A 21,201-nucleotide genomic window follows, 5' to 3' on the forward strand; every position below is an offset into this window, starting at 1 on the left:
ACCATCACCTATTATAATAAACTTAGATGCACTTCACAGTTAGGATATATTTAAGAGTAACTATAAATGAGCATGTAATGTTGGGCCGATTGTACTAAAACTGGCTTTTGCTGGTTTTCTCAATCCATGCAATCTTTCTCAGTGTTTCTGCAGTGCAGTGTTTCTTTTAACTCTATACCTTTTTGTATCCCTGTGCACGAAAACAAATCAGGCATGCATTATTCATAAGACACCATTGACAGTGTAATAATAATCTGTGGATATTCTTAGTACGAATCTTTGTGTGAAGAAATTGCGTTAACTAGTTGTGGGAAGAAGGTCATCCATGAGGGACTCTCAAAAATCTCCAGGTGTTGATTATAAACAGTGTTGCACACTGACTAGCATCCCAACACTTTGTGACAGGTCTGTACTTGTAAATTACACATTTTCCCTGCAGAAAAACCATGGGGAGTTTGCAACATTACTGTGTGAGTGAATTACACGCTTGCTTGTTTTCCATCTTTTGTGCTTCGTCCCTGGAGTGCACAATGATAGGGGATTTGCTGAAATTAAGAGGAAGTTCTGGCTTTTCGGATTTGTTTAAGTTTCCAACAGCCCCTATCAGGGACTTTTTGCCTTGTCGTACAGTAACAATGAACAGAATGTTGAAACTGCTCTTTAGAACAATAAATAGATGATATTGTGTGTCCATGGGGTGATATGAGTATGGACTGTAACTGATAATGCTGGAGCACAACACAACACAATCAGGAGGAAAGAAACCCGCAGTAGGAAAGGAAAATAAGTGCAGGGGGAACAAACATGATACGGCAGCTGCAAGGAATGTTAAAGCAATATCTCGTCCAAAAATAAATCTTGCCATTATTTAAGAACTCTAATGTCATTTCAATCCAATAAGAGGAGCTTGGTTAACCACGTTCAGTAGTTCAGCCAAAAAAAAAAATTGTGTTCATTTACTCACAGCCTCAGGCCATCCAAGGTGTAGATTATTATTCTTATTGTTATTATCCCTCCAGGATTTGTGAGTCCAGTGGTTCTTGTCTTCTTGAGATTAAAAAAAGGCAACATTGTATATCTTCACTAGGACTGCACAAAATATTGTTTCAGCATCGATATCACAGTGTGTGCATCCACAATAGTCACATCGCAGGATCTGCAATGATGAGGCAGTATTATGGTTGAAAACAAGTTATTATGGGGTCATTGCAAAATTTGACCATAAAGTTTGGCCTGTCATGATATCTGTATGATATATTGCACCAGGAATGTGTATTTTATGCCACTCATTATATAGTGCCAGAATGACAATATAATATCATCACAATGCAAGTACACTTTTCCAAAAACACTTAATATATATTCTTAAGAATATTTCATTGAATTATAGTCACATATCCTAAATTAAATAATAATAAATGTAATAAATAAATCTGCTACCAGATCTATTTTCTGCTGTTAGGCACACATGCGAAAAATACTACAGTAACTATAGAATTTTTTTTAACCATACTGACACAGACAACTCCAGTAGATATAGAGATGTGGCACAATCAGCTAAAATGTTGCTAGAATTGGGTTTATATGGGCAATATGAATTGCATCACCAAAAATGATTGAGGTCATGTCCATGTGTTGTGCAATAAATCGAAATACCGATTATTGTGACAGGCCTACATTAAGTTACTAAATTTTTTATCATTTGGACAGTGATTGTTTAAGCATTTTTAGCCAATTTAAATAATTCAGGCACAATACATGAAAAAAGACTAAAAATATATATTTTTTGGATTTATTAATTTTTTTAATTATTATTTTTTATGGGCTTAAACAAAATGTTGTAATGTTCAACTTAATTTGTTTGTTTAAATTTAGCCTATAAATTACCTTTAAAAAAGTTAGAAATCCAATGATTAGTTTTTTTTTTCAGTGTGTAGACTGTTATTTTGCATGTGATTATTCATTTTGTGTGTCTAAATACTGCTAGGTTCCTAGAAATTTTTTTTTCCATTTGTGTCTTCGCTCTCCTCTTTTTAGCAATGCTTGTGATTGTTTTATTTTATTGTATGCAGATACACTCTAAAAAATTAATCATCCTAATGAAATGTCAAATTATCAATTCTTACAGTTATTCACTTCATCAGATGAAATTATATTCAATATTGCAATATGTATTGCAAAGAAATTCAGTATTACAATGTCATATTTTTCTAATACTGTACAGCCCTAATTTTCACAGCAAAACACAGGAATTCAACAAATCATGCCATAAATTTTGACAAAAGCCACCACTGAGCATGGGACAATAACCGGTTTTGAGGTTTACCGGGGTTTGGAAAAGTCAAGGTTTTAAAACTGCAAACATTTTTGTTATATCGTTCCTAAGGTATACAATTGAAGTCAGAATTATTAGCCCCCCTGAATTATTAGTCCCCTTGAATTATTACCCCCCTTGTTTATTTTCCCCCCAATTTTTGTTTAACGGAGAGAAGTTTTTTTTGACACATTTCTAAACATGATATTTTTCGCAACTCATGTCTAATAACTGATTTATTTTATCCTTGCCATGATGACAGTAAATAATATTTGACTAGATATTTTTCAAGATACTTCTATACAGCTTAAAGTGACATTTAAAGGCTTAACTAGGTTAATTAGGTTAACTAGGCAGGCTAAGATAATTAGGCAAGTTATTGTATGATGATTTGTTCTGTAGACTATCGAAAAAAAATAAATAACTTAAAGGGGCTATTCATTTTGTCCTTAAAATGAAGTTTAAAAAAACAATAACTGCTTTTATTCTAGCCGAAATAAACGAATAAGATGTAAGAAAAAATATTATCAGACATACTGTGAAAATTTCCTTGCTCTGTTAAACACCATTTGGGAAATATTTAAAAAAACAAAAGAAAACTAAGGGGGGCTAATAATTCTGACTTCAACTGTATGTAAGTTTTTGTTTTTTACGACTTGTCCATTTTTTTTTTTTTAGGGCAACAGTATCTCCAGCAAAAGGATCCTCCAAATCAAAAGCTACTGGTTCACCCACAATTCATTAAATATCTTAAAACCAAGTCGCTTATACTCCAACATCTAAAGTGCTGTAGACCTGATCAGTGCAGTGGCTTAATTTACATCCAAAGAAAAGACAGAAATCCAAAGATGGGTTTTGAAAGTTTTAAAGAATCTGTGTTTTTGAAATAATGGAGGATTGTTTCCTAAAATAAAATATATTGTCTTTTTTTTTAACCCAGACATTTAAAATGAACATATTTTAGAGCAGTAATCATAATATCGTCAAACTGTCATATGTTTGCAGAACATTAAAAATGATAAATGTGTCACCGTTTGGCTGCATATATGATTTTATTACTTGATTTATTTCACTGTCAGTTTTAGAATGTCTGATGTCATTCAAAAAAAAAAGGATAATGTAATACTCTTAATGAAATTAAATACTATAATGCGTCCAAGGCCGTAGATTCGTTCTTGTTGGGGACATACATCCCTAGAGCGCATGTATTGCACAAATTGTTTTTGCGCTTTTAAAAACATGCATAAAGTACTTAATAATATAAAATAAAAATCAATCACGTCCCATGCTGCAGAAATCAATGTACATAATTTGACTGCAATCTGGCTTTGAGGAGGTATGAATGAAGAGAAATTTAGAGAGGTGTGTGACAATAACAATAATTGTTTTTCATAATCATTGAGGCCAAAATCAAAACTGAATTTCAATTAATTAAACAGCCTTGGTTAATAGTATTAAAGTGAACTCACAGCAAACTTGACTTTAACCATTTGTGGACAAGTAGCTTAATAAGGGTTGACGGAGCGTTATTTTATTTTGAAGTCGATTAAAGTATTGGCAGGAACATTTCAGTAATTGGTGGATATTGATGGGGATACATCCCTTCCATTCATGCCAATTCTACACCCTTGAATGTGTTCATATGGCTGCATAAGGGTTAATACATATATTAACATTTATTCTGTGTATTTAGAAATGAAAGGTTTTCTTTCAACTGGAATTATTTGATTGTATTAATGTTCTGTCTGTTTTGCAGCTCATGTGGAGAATGAGGAGCAGTACACTCAAGCTCTGGAGAAGTTCGGAGAGAACTGTGTGTACAGAGATGACCCAGACCTGGGATCAGCCTTCCTGAAGTTCTCCGTCTTCACCAAGGAGCTCACGGCACTCTTCAAGAACCTGGTGAGGGTATGGAAGTGCATAAAAAGGGGTTTAAAACATCTTGAATTTCCGCTGTTAATGTGCTTGCTCCTCTGGGCCCAAAATCTGATCTTGAGTCAGTGGTTTACAGGGTGGATCAGCTTTCATGAATGTCTTTTAGCACTTTCTGCATCAAAAAATCAAAGCTGAATGTTTGGCTTTGTGTAATTTATGATTTGGGTTGTTTTCCTCTTCTTTTTTGCAGACCTAATTAATAATTCCCCTAACATCATGTTTGCATGAATACTCCTTAACGGTCTAATTTCTTTCCTGCTGCAACAGAGAGTTTTGTTTTCTCTGCCTTCTGCGTTTATCTCTGATTGCCTCAATATAAAAGACGGGTACACAGCTGGGAGGAAAGACACTTGTCTAATGTGCTGCTTTCTATGTCTAGTTTCAGAACATGAATAATATCATTACCTTCCCATTGGACAGTCTGCTGAAGGGAGATCTGAAAGGGGTTAAAGGGGTAAGTCCATTACTTTAAGCCTTTAAATGCTTTCATTCTGTTTTTTTTTTTTGGCTGTTCATCAGCAGCATATTGATCAGTGCTTGTCTCAAGGTGTTTCAGGCACATGCACATCAGCCAATATACAATGCATGAGTAATAGTCCTTGGCACATTGCTTTGAATTTGTCGTGTAATCACCAAAATACCTGATGTTTTGTGTGCTTTTTAAAAATGTTTTTGATTTATTAAAATTAATTTAAACTATAATTAATTTATTATATTAATATCTATGTTCATTATGGATAAACAAAATTATATTGCTCATGTCAGCTGATGACTATTTCGGTGATATGTAAAAATGTTTAAAAGGAAAAGTTGACTTTACTTTAGGGCTTGGCGAATAATCCGATTTAAATGGCTAATGTGATTGAGTTGTCATGCACAACTTGTCAGGAATTATGGTCTGATCTGTAGTTAATCATCTTTCAAAGGCCAGATGGCGCTCTCATAGAAAACTCCAAATGCCCATGATGAAGAAACATAGGAATTTCCCAAAACATTGCATTGTAACTCTGTATCTTAAACTCTATTTCAGTAAACTATATAGTATAGTTATATAATAGCTATATAATGTATAGCTGAATGCACATGCTGGAGATTTAATAGAACCAGCTTTACTGTCAAAATGTGCATGTTAGTCACCTTTGATTAATTGTGAGTTTTTGAAGTGATTCATTGACTGCTTAAAAATGTAAGTAAATTGGTTTCCCTAAAATTAAGTGAATTAACTTTGTGCATAATCCAAAATATAAATTAAGCCAACTTAATTCTTTCAAGTTTGGGTTTCATGAATTGTTTCAAGTCAACATGATTGATTGATGAGATGGGTTGCAGCTGGAAGGGCATCCGCTGCGTAAAAACTTGCTGGATAAGTTGGCGGTTCATTCCGCTGTGGCGATCCCGGATTAATAAAGGGACTAAGACGACAATAAAATGAATGAATGAACTTTGCTTTTTACAGTGTAGTTATGACGTGAACTCTTAAGAATCCCACACTGGGCTTCAGTATATTTTCTCTAAAGTCTACAGGTTCTAGCACCATGTGTCTTTGACATTCTTGGGTCATTCTTGTTATATTTTTTTGGCACATTGTAGGGCTGCATGATTTGGGGAAATAATCTATGATTAAAACATTGTTGTGCTTGATGCAAGGTTGCAAAATTTGTGTTTCGCCACATTAGCCTTTAATTTCATATTGTGTAATTAATTACTCTGATTACACTTCATCAAACAAGCTGTATGTGTGTATATTTGTGACCTATGTAATGCAATTATATACAGACACACACACACACACACACACACACACACACACACACACACACACACACACACATTTATATTTATGAAGCGTTTAGATGCAAAAACCTTTAAATGCCATCTGAAATCTTCCTCTAAAATAGGCATTTTATCAGGCTCCTGTGTGTATGTTCAGTAATATCACTTTTTTCTGCAAAAATAAGTCATTTTCCTGGTCTCTAAAGTGAAATATCTCGACATAAACAAAGGTGGCTTAGAACATTTTTCATTTTGTAATGATAATTTCAGATGGCACATCTGAACTCTTCATATATTATTTTTGCTAGATGACAAGCCACTATTTTGGTTTTAAAGTAATTATTAAAGCAGGCTTTAGAATGTGATAACTCAATGGAATTCACTGGGAGTCTATATATTTAACCTTAATCTAATTTTAGCAGCGCTAGTCTGTAAAACTTGCATAATGGTTGAATATCTCCACCTAAAAGTCTACTTCCAGTCTATGTGTGTTTGCCCTCTCATGAACACATCTGAGCTTGAGACAGCTGCTCTATTCTGCACTGATTCTCACAATGTCGTGAGTTCATTAATGTCCACCGTGACCTCCTGACCTTCTCTGCACCATGTGATGCTCTTGTTAGCTCTTAAGAGGAGTCTGATGTGATTTACTCTTAATGAGGCGCTTCACTCAGCTCGCTGTCTCGTTCCCCTGGAGACTTCACTTTCTCTCTCCATGATGAGGCTGAAAAAGACATTCTGCCTGTGTGACGTGATTCCTTAAATGTTTGTCAAAAATAAAAGCATGGTAACTGAATCACTGAGACCCCTGCAGGCTTTAATTGGGCTATAATTGGGAATTATCTTGTTGGGACCTTTACATTGACGTAAGCGTTTCTCTTTATCTAAGGTTTCATTCATAATCACCACTATTAGTCACACTAAAGAGCCATTCACAATTTTCCTGTGCATAATTTGGTGTGATGAATGTGTTCATTTGATTGACGTTAGTAATATATGTAATTATATTTGTGACCATATTGGCATCGGCCGATAAATGCGTTAATATTTTTGTTATTGCCCTGATATGAAAATAAATCATTGGCTGATGAATGATGAATTAGCAGCACCGGTTGAGGGATTTGACTGCTGCAATTCACATGATGTGGCACAAGTTTGAGTTTATGTTGGAAATACAACATGCTGGCCATGTGGAAGTTTTTTTTTATTAATTTTTTTTTACTGTAAATAGAATCTAAAAAATAAATTTCTTAATACTTTCATGCAGTTTTCTTGCTTTCTAAAATAGTTGTCTTCTGCATTTGTTAGTTCAGTCCATATTGGTAATTGGCTTCCAAATATAGAGGTATTGATTATCTATATCTGCACAATCAATACGATTTATGATTTTGGTCACATGACCAGAACTACTACTGCAACCTAGATTTCCTAATATATTTTAATGACTGTCACATACTATTAAAAGTAAATATTGAACCAGTCCTGTATTTTTATTTATTTATTTATTTATTTTTTGCAGCTGTCAGGAATAAAATCATCATTAGCTTTATATACACAGCAGGGGAAATAAGTATTGAATACGACATCATTATTCTCAGAACACATTTCTAAAGGTGCTGTTGAATTTAAAGTTTTGTCAGACGTTGGTAACCACCAAAGAAATCCATATGCAAAGAAAACAAAAACGACATAGTTTACAAATGAAATTATGTATAATAAAAAGTAATGACACAAGAAAAAAGTATTGAACACATGAAGAAAGGGAGGTGTAGAAAGTCAGTGAAAGTCTAGACAGCACCTGAAATCTCTCAGTAGTTAAAAAGCATGTTTCCATAGCACAATACATTTAAATAAATGGGTTTCATAGTGCGGCTCTTTCTGTGTCTGGTGTGGAAGCCACGTCACCGCACATAGTGACTACGATTAAAAGGAGTGTGAAACTAGCACGGTCAACACTGCTGGGCACTGCAGTGCAGCATAGGCTCTTTTGTTTTGTATTTTGGCTCCTGAAGATTCCACATACCCCTAGTTAAAATAAGTAACTAATCTGGCCTGAGCCTGAAGAATCAGGCTACATCCACACCAGCCTATTTGATACAGAATTGCTGCATATAGAGCAAAACACATCTCTGTGTGGATGAGGCCTCATATTCCCATAGACACAGAGCTCAGATGTAACTTGTCCTTTTGTGTCAGTTTCTTGTAGAGGTGATTGAGAGGACACCAGGCTGCCTTGTTTAACCTGCAGTTACTGAGTGCTAATGGTCTCAGATGCCCTGCATCAGCATTGAGCCCAATTGTGAGCACAGTAGGAGATGGCCACTAATGGCTGGAGATTGCAGGCCTTTTCTTGGGCCATCATTCCAGTCATTAACCTGAACCTGTGCCTCATTTACCCATCAGCAAATGGGTCTTACAAATGAAGTGTTCTTGGTGTCATTAGACTGTCTGTTATGTTAACTATGTAAAAATGTGTAAGTAAAGTAAACATTTAAGTGGTGTAGTAGTAAAAATGAAAATTTGTTTAATTTAGTAATGCTCATGATGTAGGTGATTTTTACAGTAGTTTATTAATAGAAGATTTTTTTTTGCTAAAACTGTGGTGTCTGGTGATTTGTGATGCATTTTAACAGCTACCGTCTATATGAGAAACAAACAAAACAGTGACAAAAATAAATACAGGAAAAAAGACACAGGAAAAACAATTTAGTACCTGTGGGTCCTGATGATACATTGCGGTTTCATATAGTGAAACCATCAGTCTGTTCAAGAAACTGAACCTTTTTTTGCTACATTTTTACCTGTGATCCACAGCCTCAGATAAATAGTCCTGGGTGACGTCTGAGCAGATCACTCTTTTGAACCATTCACATACAGTTGAAGTCAATTATTAGCCCTCCTGTGATTTTATTATAATTTTATACTTTTTTTTAATTTATTTATTTTTTTTACAATTTTCCTTAAATATTTCTTCTTCTAAAGATTTTTTTTACAGAACAAACCACTGTGATACAATCATCTACCTAAATATCCTAACTTGCCTAATAAACATGATTAACCTAGTTAAGCCTTTAAATTGCACTTTAAGAATACTAGTATTTTGAAAAAATCTAGTTAAATATTCTGTACACTACCTGACCGAAGTCTTGTCGTCAGTCCCAGTTGTAAGAGCAGCAAATAATAACTTGACTTCTAGTTGATCAGTGCCAGAAGATTTTTCTAATGAATCATCTGTTGAACTGTATCCCAATCATCACAAATACTGCAGAAGACCTGATGGAATCCACATGGACCCAAGATTCTGAGAGAAATCAGTCAAGTTTGGTGAAGAAAAAAAAATCATGGTTTGGGGTTACATTCAGTATGGGGGGCGTTCCTAGAGATTTGCAGAGTGGATGGCAACATCAACAGCCTGAGGTATCAAGACATTTGTGCTGCCCATTACATTACAAACCACAGAAGAATAGCGCTCCTTCTCATACTTCTGCCTCCACATCAAAGTTCCTTAAAGCAAAGAAGTTCAAGGTGCTCCGGGACTGGCCAGCCCAGTCACAAGTCATGAACGTTACTGAGCATGTCTGGGCTAAGATGGAGGAGGCTTTAAAGATGAATCCAAAAAATTTTGATGAACTCTTTTTCGTGCAAAAAAAGCTTTCTTTGCCATTCCAGATGACTTTATTAATAAACTATTTGAGTCATTGCAGAGATCATACATGATGCAGTCCTCCAAGCTCACGGGAGTCATACATAAATTTAATTCTTCCACATCACCACTACTTTATATTGTATACTGTACGTTATTTCTGTTAAGTAACGAGACTTTTGTCTAAGCAAAGTCAGACCTTACTGTCCTAATTAAATAATTAAAAATCAAGGCTTGATCATATTTTATTTTGGTAAAATAAGCGTAATCTAGAGGCCTTTGGCTTTCATATAAGCTTCTTCTGATACCAAATGACCAACTAGAAGTCAAGTTGTTATGTGCTGTCCCTAAAACTTGGATATGCGACAAGACTTTTGTCAGGTTGTGTACGGTCATCATGGCAGAGATAAAATAAATAATTTATTCGAAATTAATTATTAAAACTAATATGTTTAGAAATGTTAAGAAAAATTCAATAGAAATTGGGCAAAAAGTAAACAGTGGGCTAATAATTTAGGAGAGCTAATAATTCTGACTTCAGTTGTATGTATTTTTTACCCTTTTGTCCTTGTTTGATCACGTGTAGAATAACAATAACTTTCTGATATGCATGAAAGCTTGACCCCGCCGTTCCCCGCGCCTGACCCTGTGATGCGTGTCATAGGAATTGCTGAGGGAAGCGGAATTGCAATGCTCATAAAACAGACGCGCAGACGAGCTGACATCATGCCAAAACCTCTCAACTTGATGATGGAGCTGTCTGCTCCTCAGCTGCCTCTATTGTCTTCCAGCGTGTGTTTGAGAACGGAACATCCTCTGTTCAGTCAGTCTCACTGACTCGACAGCACTAGACGCTTTTGTCGGCCTCAGAGGGAGTGATGTCAGCGTTGAAGCCCGCTGAGCTGTTAAACCCACCCACTCCAGCTCTTTCAGACCCCTCCGGCTGATAGATGTTGCGGTTTAAAAGTCCAGGTGAAGCCATTGTGACTCAGCTTGTTGGAGACGCGTATCCTGGTGCTGTGTGGTGAGGAATGGTGATTTATAATTCAGTCAAAGCAGCATGAAGAAGCTTGAAAAAGGGTTTCATGCCACTGCCATTCAGAAAATCTCTCTCTGTCTGTCTCTGCTTTTCAGTGTTCTTGAGTTGCTGAACAGTCCGTTTCTGAATCCCTGAATTGGCCCTTTAGGTGATTGAGATCTTTCCTAATAATGAGCCATAGAGATCTTTCATTCAAACCTCAAGAGCTGTCTGGAAAACAGCAATAGACTCACTGCAACTGATCATTGTTTCGATGATAGATTAATTTGTAGTTTATTTCTTTATTTAGTCAGACTTGTCACATATTGATGTATAAAGGTTACAAGATAAACTGAATAAAGTTTATCTTGTAACCCCATGAATATGACATTCTTAAAGGGAGAGTTTACTTGTATATATTTTTTGTTAATTTACTAAATAAGAAACTATTTCGTTTTATATTAAAATTAAGCAATGTTTTTTGGGTAATATAATGGGTAATATAAGTAAATTAAATTACATTTTAAAAAAGGAAAAAACAAAAAATATTTACAAACTTACCCAATAAAGGCTTTCTTTTTTTCTTTTGTAATTTTTGTAGATTTTAGATTATTTGTCATTCATTAAATGCAAGTCTATGGCTTCTAGATCTTTGCAAGACAGGGATGTTCTTCACAATTGTGCCTATTTGTGCTTACACTTAAGGTGACTGAGATAGCTCAATTGAAGAAATTCAACATAACTGAATTGAAGAACAATAGATTGGGATCAAGCTATATGCAGAACATATATTGATAGAGGCGTTTTTGCGTTCATTTTATTGTGAATGTTTGCACTTCCTTTATTTTGTTGTATTATGAATATTTTCAATGTGTATTTTGATTTTGTATGTTCTAATATGTTATTTGTATTTTATTTTTGTTTATTTATTTTCTTCATTTAAATTGTCAACTTTCTTGGTCACTGAATATCTTGGATGCTGTAACCAATATACACTTTTAGTCAAAAGTTTGGGGTCCGTTTTTTAATGCTTTTTTTTTTTTTTTTTTTTTTAAAAACAGAAAATTATTCTGTTCATCAAAGTTGCATTCATTAAAAGTAAAAAAAAAGTTAAATTCTTTAATATTTATTAAAATTTTTAATAACTGCTTAATGTTAATTAGTTTTAAATGAAATTATTGCTTCAGTCTTTACTGCTTTTATTACTATAACATTTATTATTAATAATAATATTAAATAATAATAATAATAATATAATTAATAACAATAATAATAATAATAAAATACAATAATAATTAATATTAGAGTTATTTCTAGAGGATCATGTGACTGAAAACTGTAGTAATGAAGCTAAAAAACTCATCTTTAATATCACTGGAAAACATTATTACTGTAAATTAAATGATAAACTACTTTTGAACAGTTCTTTTATAGTGCGAGAACATTTCACATTTTGTACTGTTTTTTTGATTAAATAAAAGCAGCTTTGATGAGCAGGATAAGCTTATTTAAAAAAAAAATTAAAATCCTACTAACCTCAAACTTTTGACCAGTAGTGTATATATAAAAATAAAATAAATTTTGGATTTACAGTCCTAATCAGGCAAAATCCTTACTTTTACATGCATGACAAGAAGCTCTCACTCAAGTTTAAATAGGCACAACACTTCTCATCTCTTCTGATTTCTAATATGAAATATCTGCTTGTGTCTTCAATGTGTAACTCATTTTTTGGGGGTAATCTCCTCTAACTGAGCCACTTTGCTTGTACAAATGCGACCTGTTTTCTGCACCACTCAAGCTGTGTGTAACATCTGTTATGAAAGCACATACACTGAGTTGATGGGACTCTTAGGAAGTCCCTCTACAAACAAAGCCTTCTGTTATTAGTGTAAACCCTCAGTAGAGCCGCTGCAGTTTGCTCTGTTTGCACAGCAGAGAATTTCCCTAAAGCTTTCAGATGATGTCATTACAGAATACAGCCACTGGCATTACATCAGGTACTTTCTTTATGAGCATGACCTCATGTGTGATGGTGTACAGCACTGAGTTTGGCAGCAGAGTGGTGATTTCATGCCACTCTTCTGCTAGTCTGAGCCTCAGACAGCATTGCCATTTCTGTGCTCCAAACTCAACCCAGACCCATGGGAAATAAACTGATTTGGCTACATTTCTGCAAAAGTGTGAAAGCATAACTTTACAGCAGGGGTCACCAATCTCGGCCCTAGAGGGCCGGTGTTCCTGCAGGATTTAGCTCCAACCTGCCTTAACACAACTTTCTGGATGTTTCAAGTATACCTAGTAAGACCTTGATTAGCTTGTTCAGGTGTGTTTGATTAGAGTTGGAGCTAAAATCTGCAGCACACCGGCCCTCCAGGAACAAGTTTGGTGACCCATGCTTTACAGTATAAACATTTCACTGCAGCCTCCAGGTGAGATGAACACCAGATAGTGAGCCAGCATCAACTTCTGTTTCTTTCTACACAAATAATGGATTTAAACATTCTACAGTCTTTATAGCACATGATTTGTCAACATAATGCAGATTTTATTTTTTTATAGCTCATAAACAGGAAAAGATTAAAAGATGGTCGGGCCTGACTCAGCATAATTGTTGTTTTTCAGCAGGTTCCTGCTCAGCAGAACATAAAAACATACTGACACATCTTGCCATCTCATTCATCAACACATGAGAACAGTAAAAGCAATCCCCAAACATACAAAATAGAGGGAAGCAGGCTACTAACTCAGTGGCTACAGTGATAGTTGACCATCAGATGATGAGCATGGGATTTAAAATAGTCTTAATGTTAGTATTGTTTTTAGATGTTGTGGGATCTCTTTCCAGGCTTTTGTGAATGCATAAAAGAAAGATCTTTGTCCATAACAGTTTTTAATAGCCGGTAATGGCAAACATCCATTTGTTGCAGATCTGGTGGAACGATCTGTCCTTGTGTTAAGTTTTGGTACTAAAGCAGTAAGGGCTGCTGAGGTAGCACTATTTAAAACTTGATTGTACAGTTTAATCATTGTGTTCATAATGTAATTTTGAAATGATAAAGCATTAGAGTGATCAAAACAGTGATGTGTCCATCTAGAAAGTCTATTGTGGATCCTATAGGTCCTATTGTGCAGTCTAGCTATTGGCTCAAAGATATAATTTGTTGTGAGAGACCAAACAGGCAAACAGTAGGACATGGTAGACAAGATTATGGCATGAAGATAAGTTTCAGAAACAGAAAAGGTCAAATTTGTCTTAATTTTCCCCATAAACAAAAAGCTTTTGTTTTAGCTTTTTATAAACATTTTCAATCATGTCCAGACTGCTCCCAAATATTGATATGTGGATACAATGGAAAGTTTTTGATTTGAGAAAATGATGGGATAGGATAAGGATAATTTTCAACTAGGTGAATAAAAGTACATACACTCTGTTTTCTTAACGTTAACCGTCAAATGATTGTTTTGCAGCCATTGATGTAAATGCTGAAAATCTGTATTAAATGTATTGTTAATTCTGTCTGTATTTGATCCAGACACAAAAAGTACAGTGTCATCGGTGTACAATAAAGAATCTGAGTATTTAGTTAACTGAGGGAGGTCATTGATATACATCAGAAAAAGTAAAGGTCCCAAAATACTTCCCTGTGAAACCCCCATAGAACAACCTAATGCCTGCGATGTTATCATACCGATTTTAACAACCTTAGATCTACTGGATAAATATGATGAAAACATATCCATTGCAAAAGAAGAGAGATTAAAAGAGATCAATTTGTTTCAAAGAATAGTATGGTTAACTGTATCAAATGCTTTTGATTGACAACTCAATCCCTCAGATCACTTGGCTTTCACTTGAAACTTCTTAAAATATGTTTAAAACTGCATATAATGTTGCTTAAAACAAAAAGAATAAAAAAATTTGAAGCAGTTTCTTTCACTTTCTGTTTTTGGAAAGTGGCTGCAAGAAAAGCTGTTTGCTGCAGAGTATAATGACAAGTTTTTCAAACTCTCTCAGATCACTTTGTTTTTGCTAAAACTTATTTTTTTTTGTCATTATATTTGTGTGCATCTATGTATGACTTTTCTGACATGGTACTGTAAGCTTGCTTAGTAGCTTACCTGGTATCGTATTCAATTTATGATGTTGAGTGCTTTGATACACATGCTATAAAACATTCCTTAACAAAAGAGCTCAAAATGTGTGTGTGTGTGTGTGTGTGTATATATATATATATATATATATATATATATATATATATATATATATATATATATATATATATATATATATATATATAGTGTGTGTGTGTGTGTGTATATATATATATATATATATATATATATATATATATATATATATAATATGTAAATGTATAGCACAGCTTGTTATGCTGTTGATATTTAAAATTGGCATCTGTTACCATATTATTTAAGTGTAATATTATGTATTGTCTTAATCATTAGCACTATTTTGTAGCGTAGATAGTTTTACCATTTCCTTTATTTAGTCTTTCTGGCTCTTTTCTTGTGACAGCTTATAAATCGTGCACATTTATCAAAGCTTGCTTGCTTATGTGTTAAAAACAATCTATATTGTAAAGACAAGCTGGGAGAGATAGCCAAATGAGAGTTATATAGTCGGTATTGATAAATACATGACACATCTCAAATCTGTATTTCTTTAAATTTTAAATGCAAATTTATGCGGCAGATTTTTTGTTGATTTTTATTTTAAAAAAAGGACAGGTAGAAGAAAAAAAGAAAACAGTTAAAATGTGTTAATTTTTTGAACTCGTTTTATTATCAAAATATTTCAACCAGATAAACATTTACTACAATTTCTAATGATAAACGTAACGTGAAAACATATTATCCGAAAAATGCAGCGAGTAACAGTTTAGGCTTTAAGTCCAGTTTCTCTAATTTGATTGGCTGGCAGATAGATCTAAAGTAAACAAACACCATTTTAAATTTGTGCTGATTTATCTCAGTGCATTCAGTGCAAAATCAATCACGCTATATCAAACTGTATGACAAGGCTGAAAGAAGCAAAGAAAAAGAAAAAGATAAATCCATTAGACATTATGCAGATGGTGAAGCGTCTGTGAGGTGGTGCTTTTCCTCCGGTCTGTTTTCTCTGCAGATGTCAAAATGCAGGTTGAGCAACACTAATGAATCTCCTCTCTCTGTCTCTCTCTTGCAGGATCTCAAAAAGCCCTTCGATAAAGCCTGGAAAGACTACGAGACTAAAGTGTAAGACATTTCCAGCTGATTTCTGTCATGCACGTTTGCTTATATTGATAATAAGTCTAAAAATTAATTAAGTTGAAACATGACATGAGGGATCAGTGCCGCCCAGCACTCTGGATAACGAGCTGTCACTGTTGCCACCTCACTTCCTGTATTCCTCTCACACTGATTGTTCAGCATGCAACAATGTATGACATTTATGTAGCACTTTTTTATATATTTTCCAAGCTGCAAGGGACATTCTTTACTGAAAGGGTAATCTATTTATTTTATAACACGTCATTTGGTTAATTGCTTTTACCTTTTAAAGACAGAAGCTCTTTACGGTTCTGTCTTTTTTCCTAATATCATTGCTGTTTTCCATCATTGGCTCAATCAAATACATGTTTCACCTCCACATCTCTGGAGACAATCTCCGCTGCCTGATTGTGACCGAAAACCTTCATGTTTCCAGACAGAAAGACACAAAAGGGTCCTCTAACGTCACACTGGCCCTGACTCCATTAAACTGGTTTTCATCGTCACCACCGCTACAGTTTGAGTTCACTTTTCAGATCTCTGTGTCTGTGCAAAGCTTTCAGCTTTCTCGCAAATTGCAGTTTTGCACAGCAGGCTTCATTTGTGCAGCTACCCTGCTAATGAGTGTGCTAAAGACCTTGCTGTGTTTGTGTAATAGAGAATCTGGCATTAAAAATAATGAGAGCAGGTGAACGGCAGGAAACATCCAATCACGATTCATATTTACTTCGGTTGTTTGCATATTGCTTTCCCCCAAAGATGAAAGCAGCACTCCACCATTTTTATACTGTTTTCATTATAACTAGTGTAATACTGGACGTGAACTTTTTCAGAAAAATGGTGGACTGTTGTTGATGATTACAGTTGAAGTCATGTGTTGGCATGAAGGAGTCTGTTTTGTTCTTTCTTTCTTTCTTTCTTTCTTTCTTTCTTTCTTTCTTTCTTTCTTTCTTTCTTTATTTAACAACAAAATTTATTAGATTATTTTATTATTAACTAACACAGCAATGGCCATTATTATTATCATCATTATCATCATTATTATTAGTAATAGTAATAACAACAACAGTACTAATATTGTTTTTTATTATTATTATTATTATTATTATTATTATTATTATTATTATTATTATTATTATTATTACAAGGTTCTATGCAAAGGATTTTTCTACTGGCTCGATCGCACCAGTGGTTCAGATTTTTACTTGCTGCGCTCAAAGTTTCGCTGGCCCCACCAAAAAAAGAAGTCAATAGCTATCTCTCAGCCACATATTTTGAATTATGTTAAGGCCAAACATATATATAATGTATACACTTTATTCAGCATAATTTTTTAAAAACATACTTTAAATAATAGACAATGTTAAAAATTACAATTGTGACGTGAGTAAATTTCCCAAAGCTCCTAATAATAACAATAATAATAATAATAATAATAATAATAATAATAATAATAATATTGATTATGATATAATAATAATAATAATAATAATAATAATAATAATAAAATAAAAGTGTCATTTTTATTAGCATTATTACTAGCATTATCATTGTTATCATTATTTTGATTATTAATAATAATGATAATAATAAAAAAAATAAAATAAATAATAATAATAATAATAAAAACAACAACAACAACTACTACTACAATATTTTTATTATTATGTAATTATATTATTAAAATATTATTATTTTGTAATATAATTATTTATTATAATAGTATAATAATAATCATATTATTATTATTATTATTATTATTATTATTATTATTATTATTATTATTATATTTAACTAATACCAAAAAAACATAAATAATGTTTCTTACTTCAATAGAATGAATGTGAACTGAAATAAATATAAATATAGAAATATAAATTTTATACAAATAAAAATTATTATGAAATTAATTTTATTTGAGATATTTCACACAGTCAATATACTTTTTATAGTCTGCCTTAAAGCTAAAACAACATCATAAATAAAAATCTAATAAAAATATAAGTCAAGAAATATATCACCAAAAAATTTTAATTGTCTCATATTTAAATATATTTTAAAAATATATTTAAATGAGTAGTTTAGCTCTTTTTGCCAACACATCAGTTCATTCAGCGCTTGCTGCATTTTGTCATATTCCTTGTTTGCCTTTACACTTTCTAGTTCACCAACTAGAAATGCTGCTATTTAGGAAATGGCTTCTAGAGTCCAGCCATCTCCTGATTACATCCCCTCGCTAGGCTTCCAGAAAAGCTTCATATTGGGCCACTGGAGCTGAGAGCGAAACACAGGCCTAAAGCAAGTGCATGAGGCTCTCTCTGGAATCCTGTGTCTGAGAGCAGGGCCTTCCAACCCACAGAGGAAATGCTGCATCCGTAGTGTGGAGTACAATATGCCGCTGGAGCATATGGAAAAGAATGCCCTGCTGCATGAGCGTTTCCTGTGCGTGCGTTTGCGTTTGTGTGTCTCAAATTTTAAGGTGGTCCTGTGTGTGTTTAACGCAGCTCTAAAATAGAGAAGGAGAAAAAAGAGCACGCCCGGCAGCACGGGATGATCCGGACGGAGATCAGCGGAGCAGAGATAGCAGAAGAGATGGAAAAAGAGCGGCGTTTCTTCCAGCTTCAGATGTGTGAGGTCAGAGGAGGCACAGTTCATTGGAGAGTTCTGTTTGGGGACCACTTCCTGTGCAGTGTGTGTGTGATTCAAGCATCTCCATTGTTTTGTTACAGTACCTCCTCAAAGTCAATGAAATCAAGATCAAAAAAGGTGTCGACCTGCTCCAGAATCTCATCAAATACTTCCACGCACAGTGCAAGTAAGTCTGGTTATGTGCCTAAATAATGGCCATCATTGTTTTAAATAATTTTTATTATTAGAAATTTTTGCATTTAGCAGACATTCACTTCTAAATACGATTTTTAAAAATTAAATACAAACTTAAAACTTACATTTTAACAATTAGACATTCAAAAAAGTAAGAAAAAAACAACCAACAGTCATAAAAATAATAATTAAACGAATAAAAGTTAAACATGCATTCCCCCAACCTACCACCCACCCACCAGTGCTATCCAATGGTAAAAGTAGGTACTAAAGGCAAAGTGAACATTTTAATCACAAATTTGTAGAAAGGAAACAAAAGGACACCAGTTTTTTTTTCAAATAACAAAATCTTGTCTATTAGATTATATCTGATTTTTTTTTTCCAGATGTAATGTATCCGTTATGTCTGTCAGCCATAGTTTAAGAGTTGGAACTTCTTTTTTTTACACAACAAAAGGATACGATCAACCCATTGTAAACAAACTTTTGTTGTACCCGCAGTGTACTCTGGAAACTCCAAATATAATTATTAATTATCTGGTTTAATCTGAATGTCTAATGTATCTGAAAAAAACTTATGAAAAAAACTTATAAAAACAAATAATATTTTGTCCCTGAAACTCTGTAATGTGGGACACATAACATACAGTAGGAATGAAACAGGATAATGGATAAACAAATTTTTGCCCATAAGAAGAGAATGTCTAATTTTAATTTTTATTATTATTATTTCCCAAATATTCTGATTATACTGAAGACAGTATTTTAAAAGGCAGCAAAGGTGATGGTCAATGAGCTCTATGCAGGGCTAAAGTTTTAAAACCAACGATAAACTTCCGGTGAAAGCTTAACATGACTATTGTCAATTACATAAGGTTGTTTTACAGAATCGATGTTGTAATGTAATTATAATACATTCAGTTAAATACACTTAAGCATTCATTTAGTTGTTCAAGCGTAAAAGGAAATGAAAGACCATTGTAACCACTAGCGCCAACAGTAGCAACAGGCTAGGGCAGAAATCCCATTGAAAATACTTGAGTAAAATGAACTGCCATATTTTAAAGACATGATGAGGGGAAACTGAGTTTAATGCAGTGCTTGTCTGATATGAGATCCACTTCATATCGTATATCTAACAGGCAGTGAAGATCGCTGATTTTTGAAGAAATCAGATCTTATATGTGACAATTTTGTAAAGGAAAGACAGTTCACTGGAAGCCCTTGGGCTGTCTGGCTGAAAATTAAAAGTCTGTGTGCATACAGCCCTTCTACAAAAAAAAAAAAAAAAAGAAAAGAAAAGGAAAAAACTGACAAGTTAGTAAATGGCACTTGCAAATGTATGCTTATTTGTAATTTGTTAAATATAAGGTTAGCAGATATCGATGCATTTTACGCATCGATGAATTTGCTCTTCAGTGTTTGAATTCTCAGTAATGATTAAATCACACTGAACTGAGCTAAACTGAACTGAACTGAAACACTAAAAAACTGAACTACACTTCTAGTTACTATGACCATTTATGTGAAGCTGCTTTGACACAATCTACATTGTAAAAGCGCTATACAAATAAAGCTGAATTGAATTGAAAAAATATGGATATTTTGGCCGATTCTAACTTGACATTATAAAATAACATTGCATATTCCTCACCATATAAATGAAGTAATTAATCCTTGTTAAAGCTATAAAAGTTGTTGTGTAAAGTGGTTCTCTTTATCTTTTTTGTAAGCTGGTAAATTAGAATTTGGTCACTCTCAGGCAAAATGCATGGATCCAATATAATGACACACTTTCCAATTGTACAGAGCATTTGTGAGTTCTTAAATTTCAAAAACTAAATTGTAGGCCTTAAAAAATTCTTAAAATCACTAAAATATTGTATTGTAGGTCTTAAACCATTTTTAAACAGGTATTTATTTATTAACTCTATTTTCTATTTATTAACTCTAATATGGCTTGATTATCTTCCTTACTGTAACATTTGTTTTCAATGTTTTTTAAATGTTTTAGCTGGGCCGTTAGAAAAAAATCTTTAGCGTTTAAACTTGTGGAAGTCTGAAATAGTACTGAATAGTACTGAAATAGCTTACTCAAAGGTACTTGATTAGGCATCATTTTGAACATGTTTATCACTTCTTGAATTTTGTGCTTGAATTGTGTAACATTGCCTAAGTGTTCATATTGCCTTAAAACATGTGCAAATGATAAAGTATGAAATGATGCAGCTGTCCCCCATGAAAATACTGATGAATACACTGATCAGTCAGGAAGTCCTTATTAAGTCCTAGAGAGTGATTTGTATTGTATTTAATCCCCCTGGAGCTGTTCACACCACTTATTAAGATGCGTTTTAATCAAACACTAGTAAACTGGTATATTTACACCTGAAATATACTTAAACTTACCAATAAATAATAATG

The 21,201-nt window shown here is 33.6% G+C and overlaps 1 protein-coding gene across 9 annotated transcripts in view; it reads left to right on the plus strand.

Annotated features, from left to right (window-relative positions):
• Window positions 1–21,201, plus strand: part of asap2a (ArfGAP with SH3 domain, ankyrin repeat and PH domain 2a) — a 139,560-nt gene that overhangs the window by 82,944 nt on the left and 35,415 nt on the right. For 8 of the 9 annotated variants that reach the window (XM_087289412.1, XM_087289414.1, XM_087289409.1 and 5 more), the window contains 5 exon segments: window positions 4,071–4,216; window positions 4,629–4,703; window positions 15,890–15,939; window positions 18,459–18,588; window positions 18,684–18,769. In XM_087289412.1, the coding sequence (XP_087145538.1) occupies window positions 4,071–4,216; window positions 4,629–4,703; window positions 15,890–15,939; window positions 18,459–18,588; window positions 18,684–18,769 (487 nt within the window). 9 annotated transcript variants of the gene reach the window in all.

The sequence above is a fragment of the Danio rerio genome, chromosome 17, assembly GCF_052040795.2.
Source record: "Danio rerio strain M-AB ecotype USA chromosome 17, GRCz13ab, whole genome shotgun sequence".
NCBI lineage: Eukaryota > Metazoa > Chordata > Actinopteri > Cypriniformes > Danionidae > Danio > Danio rerio.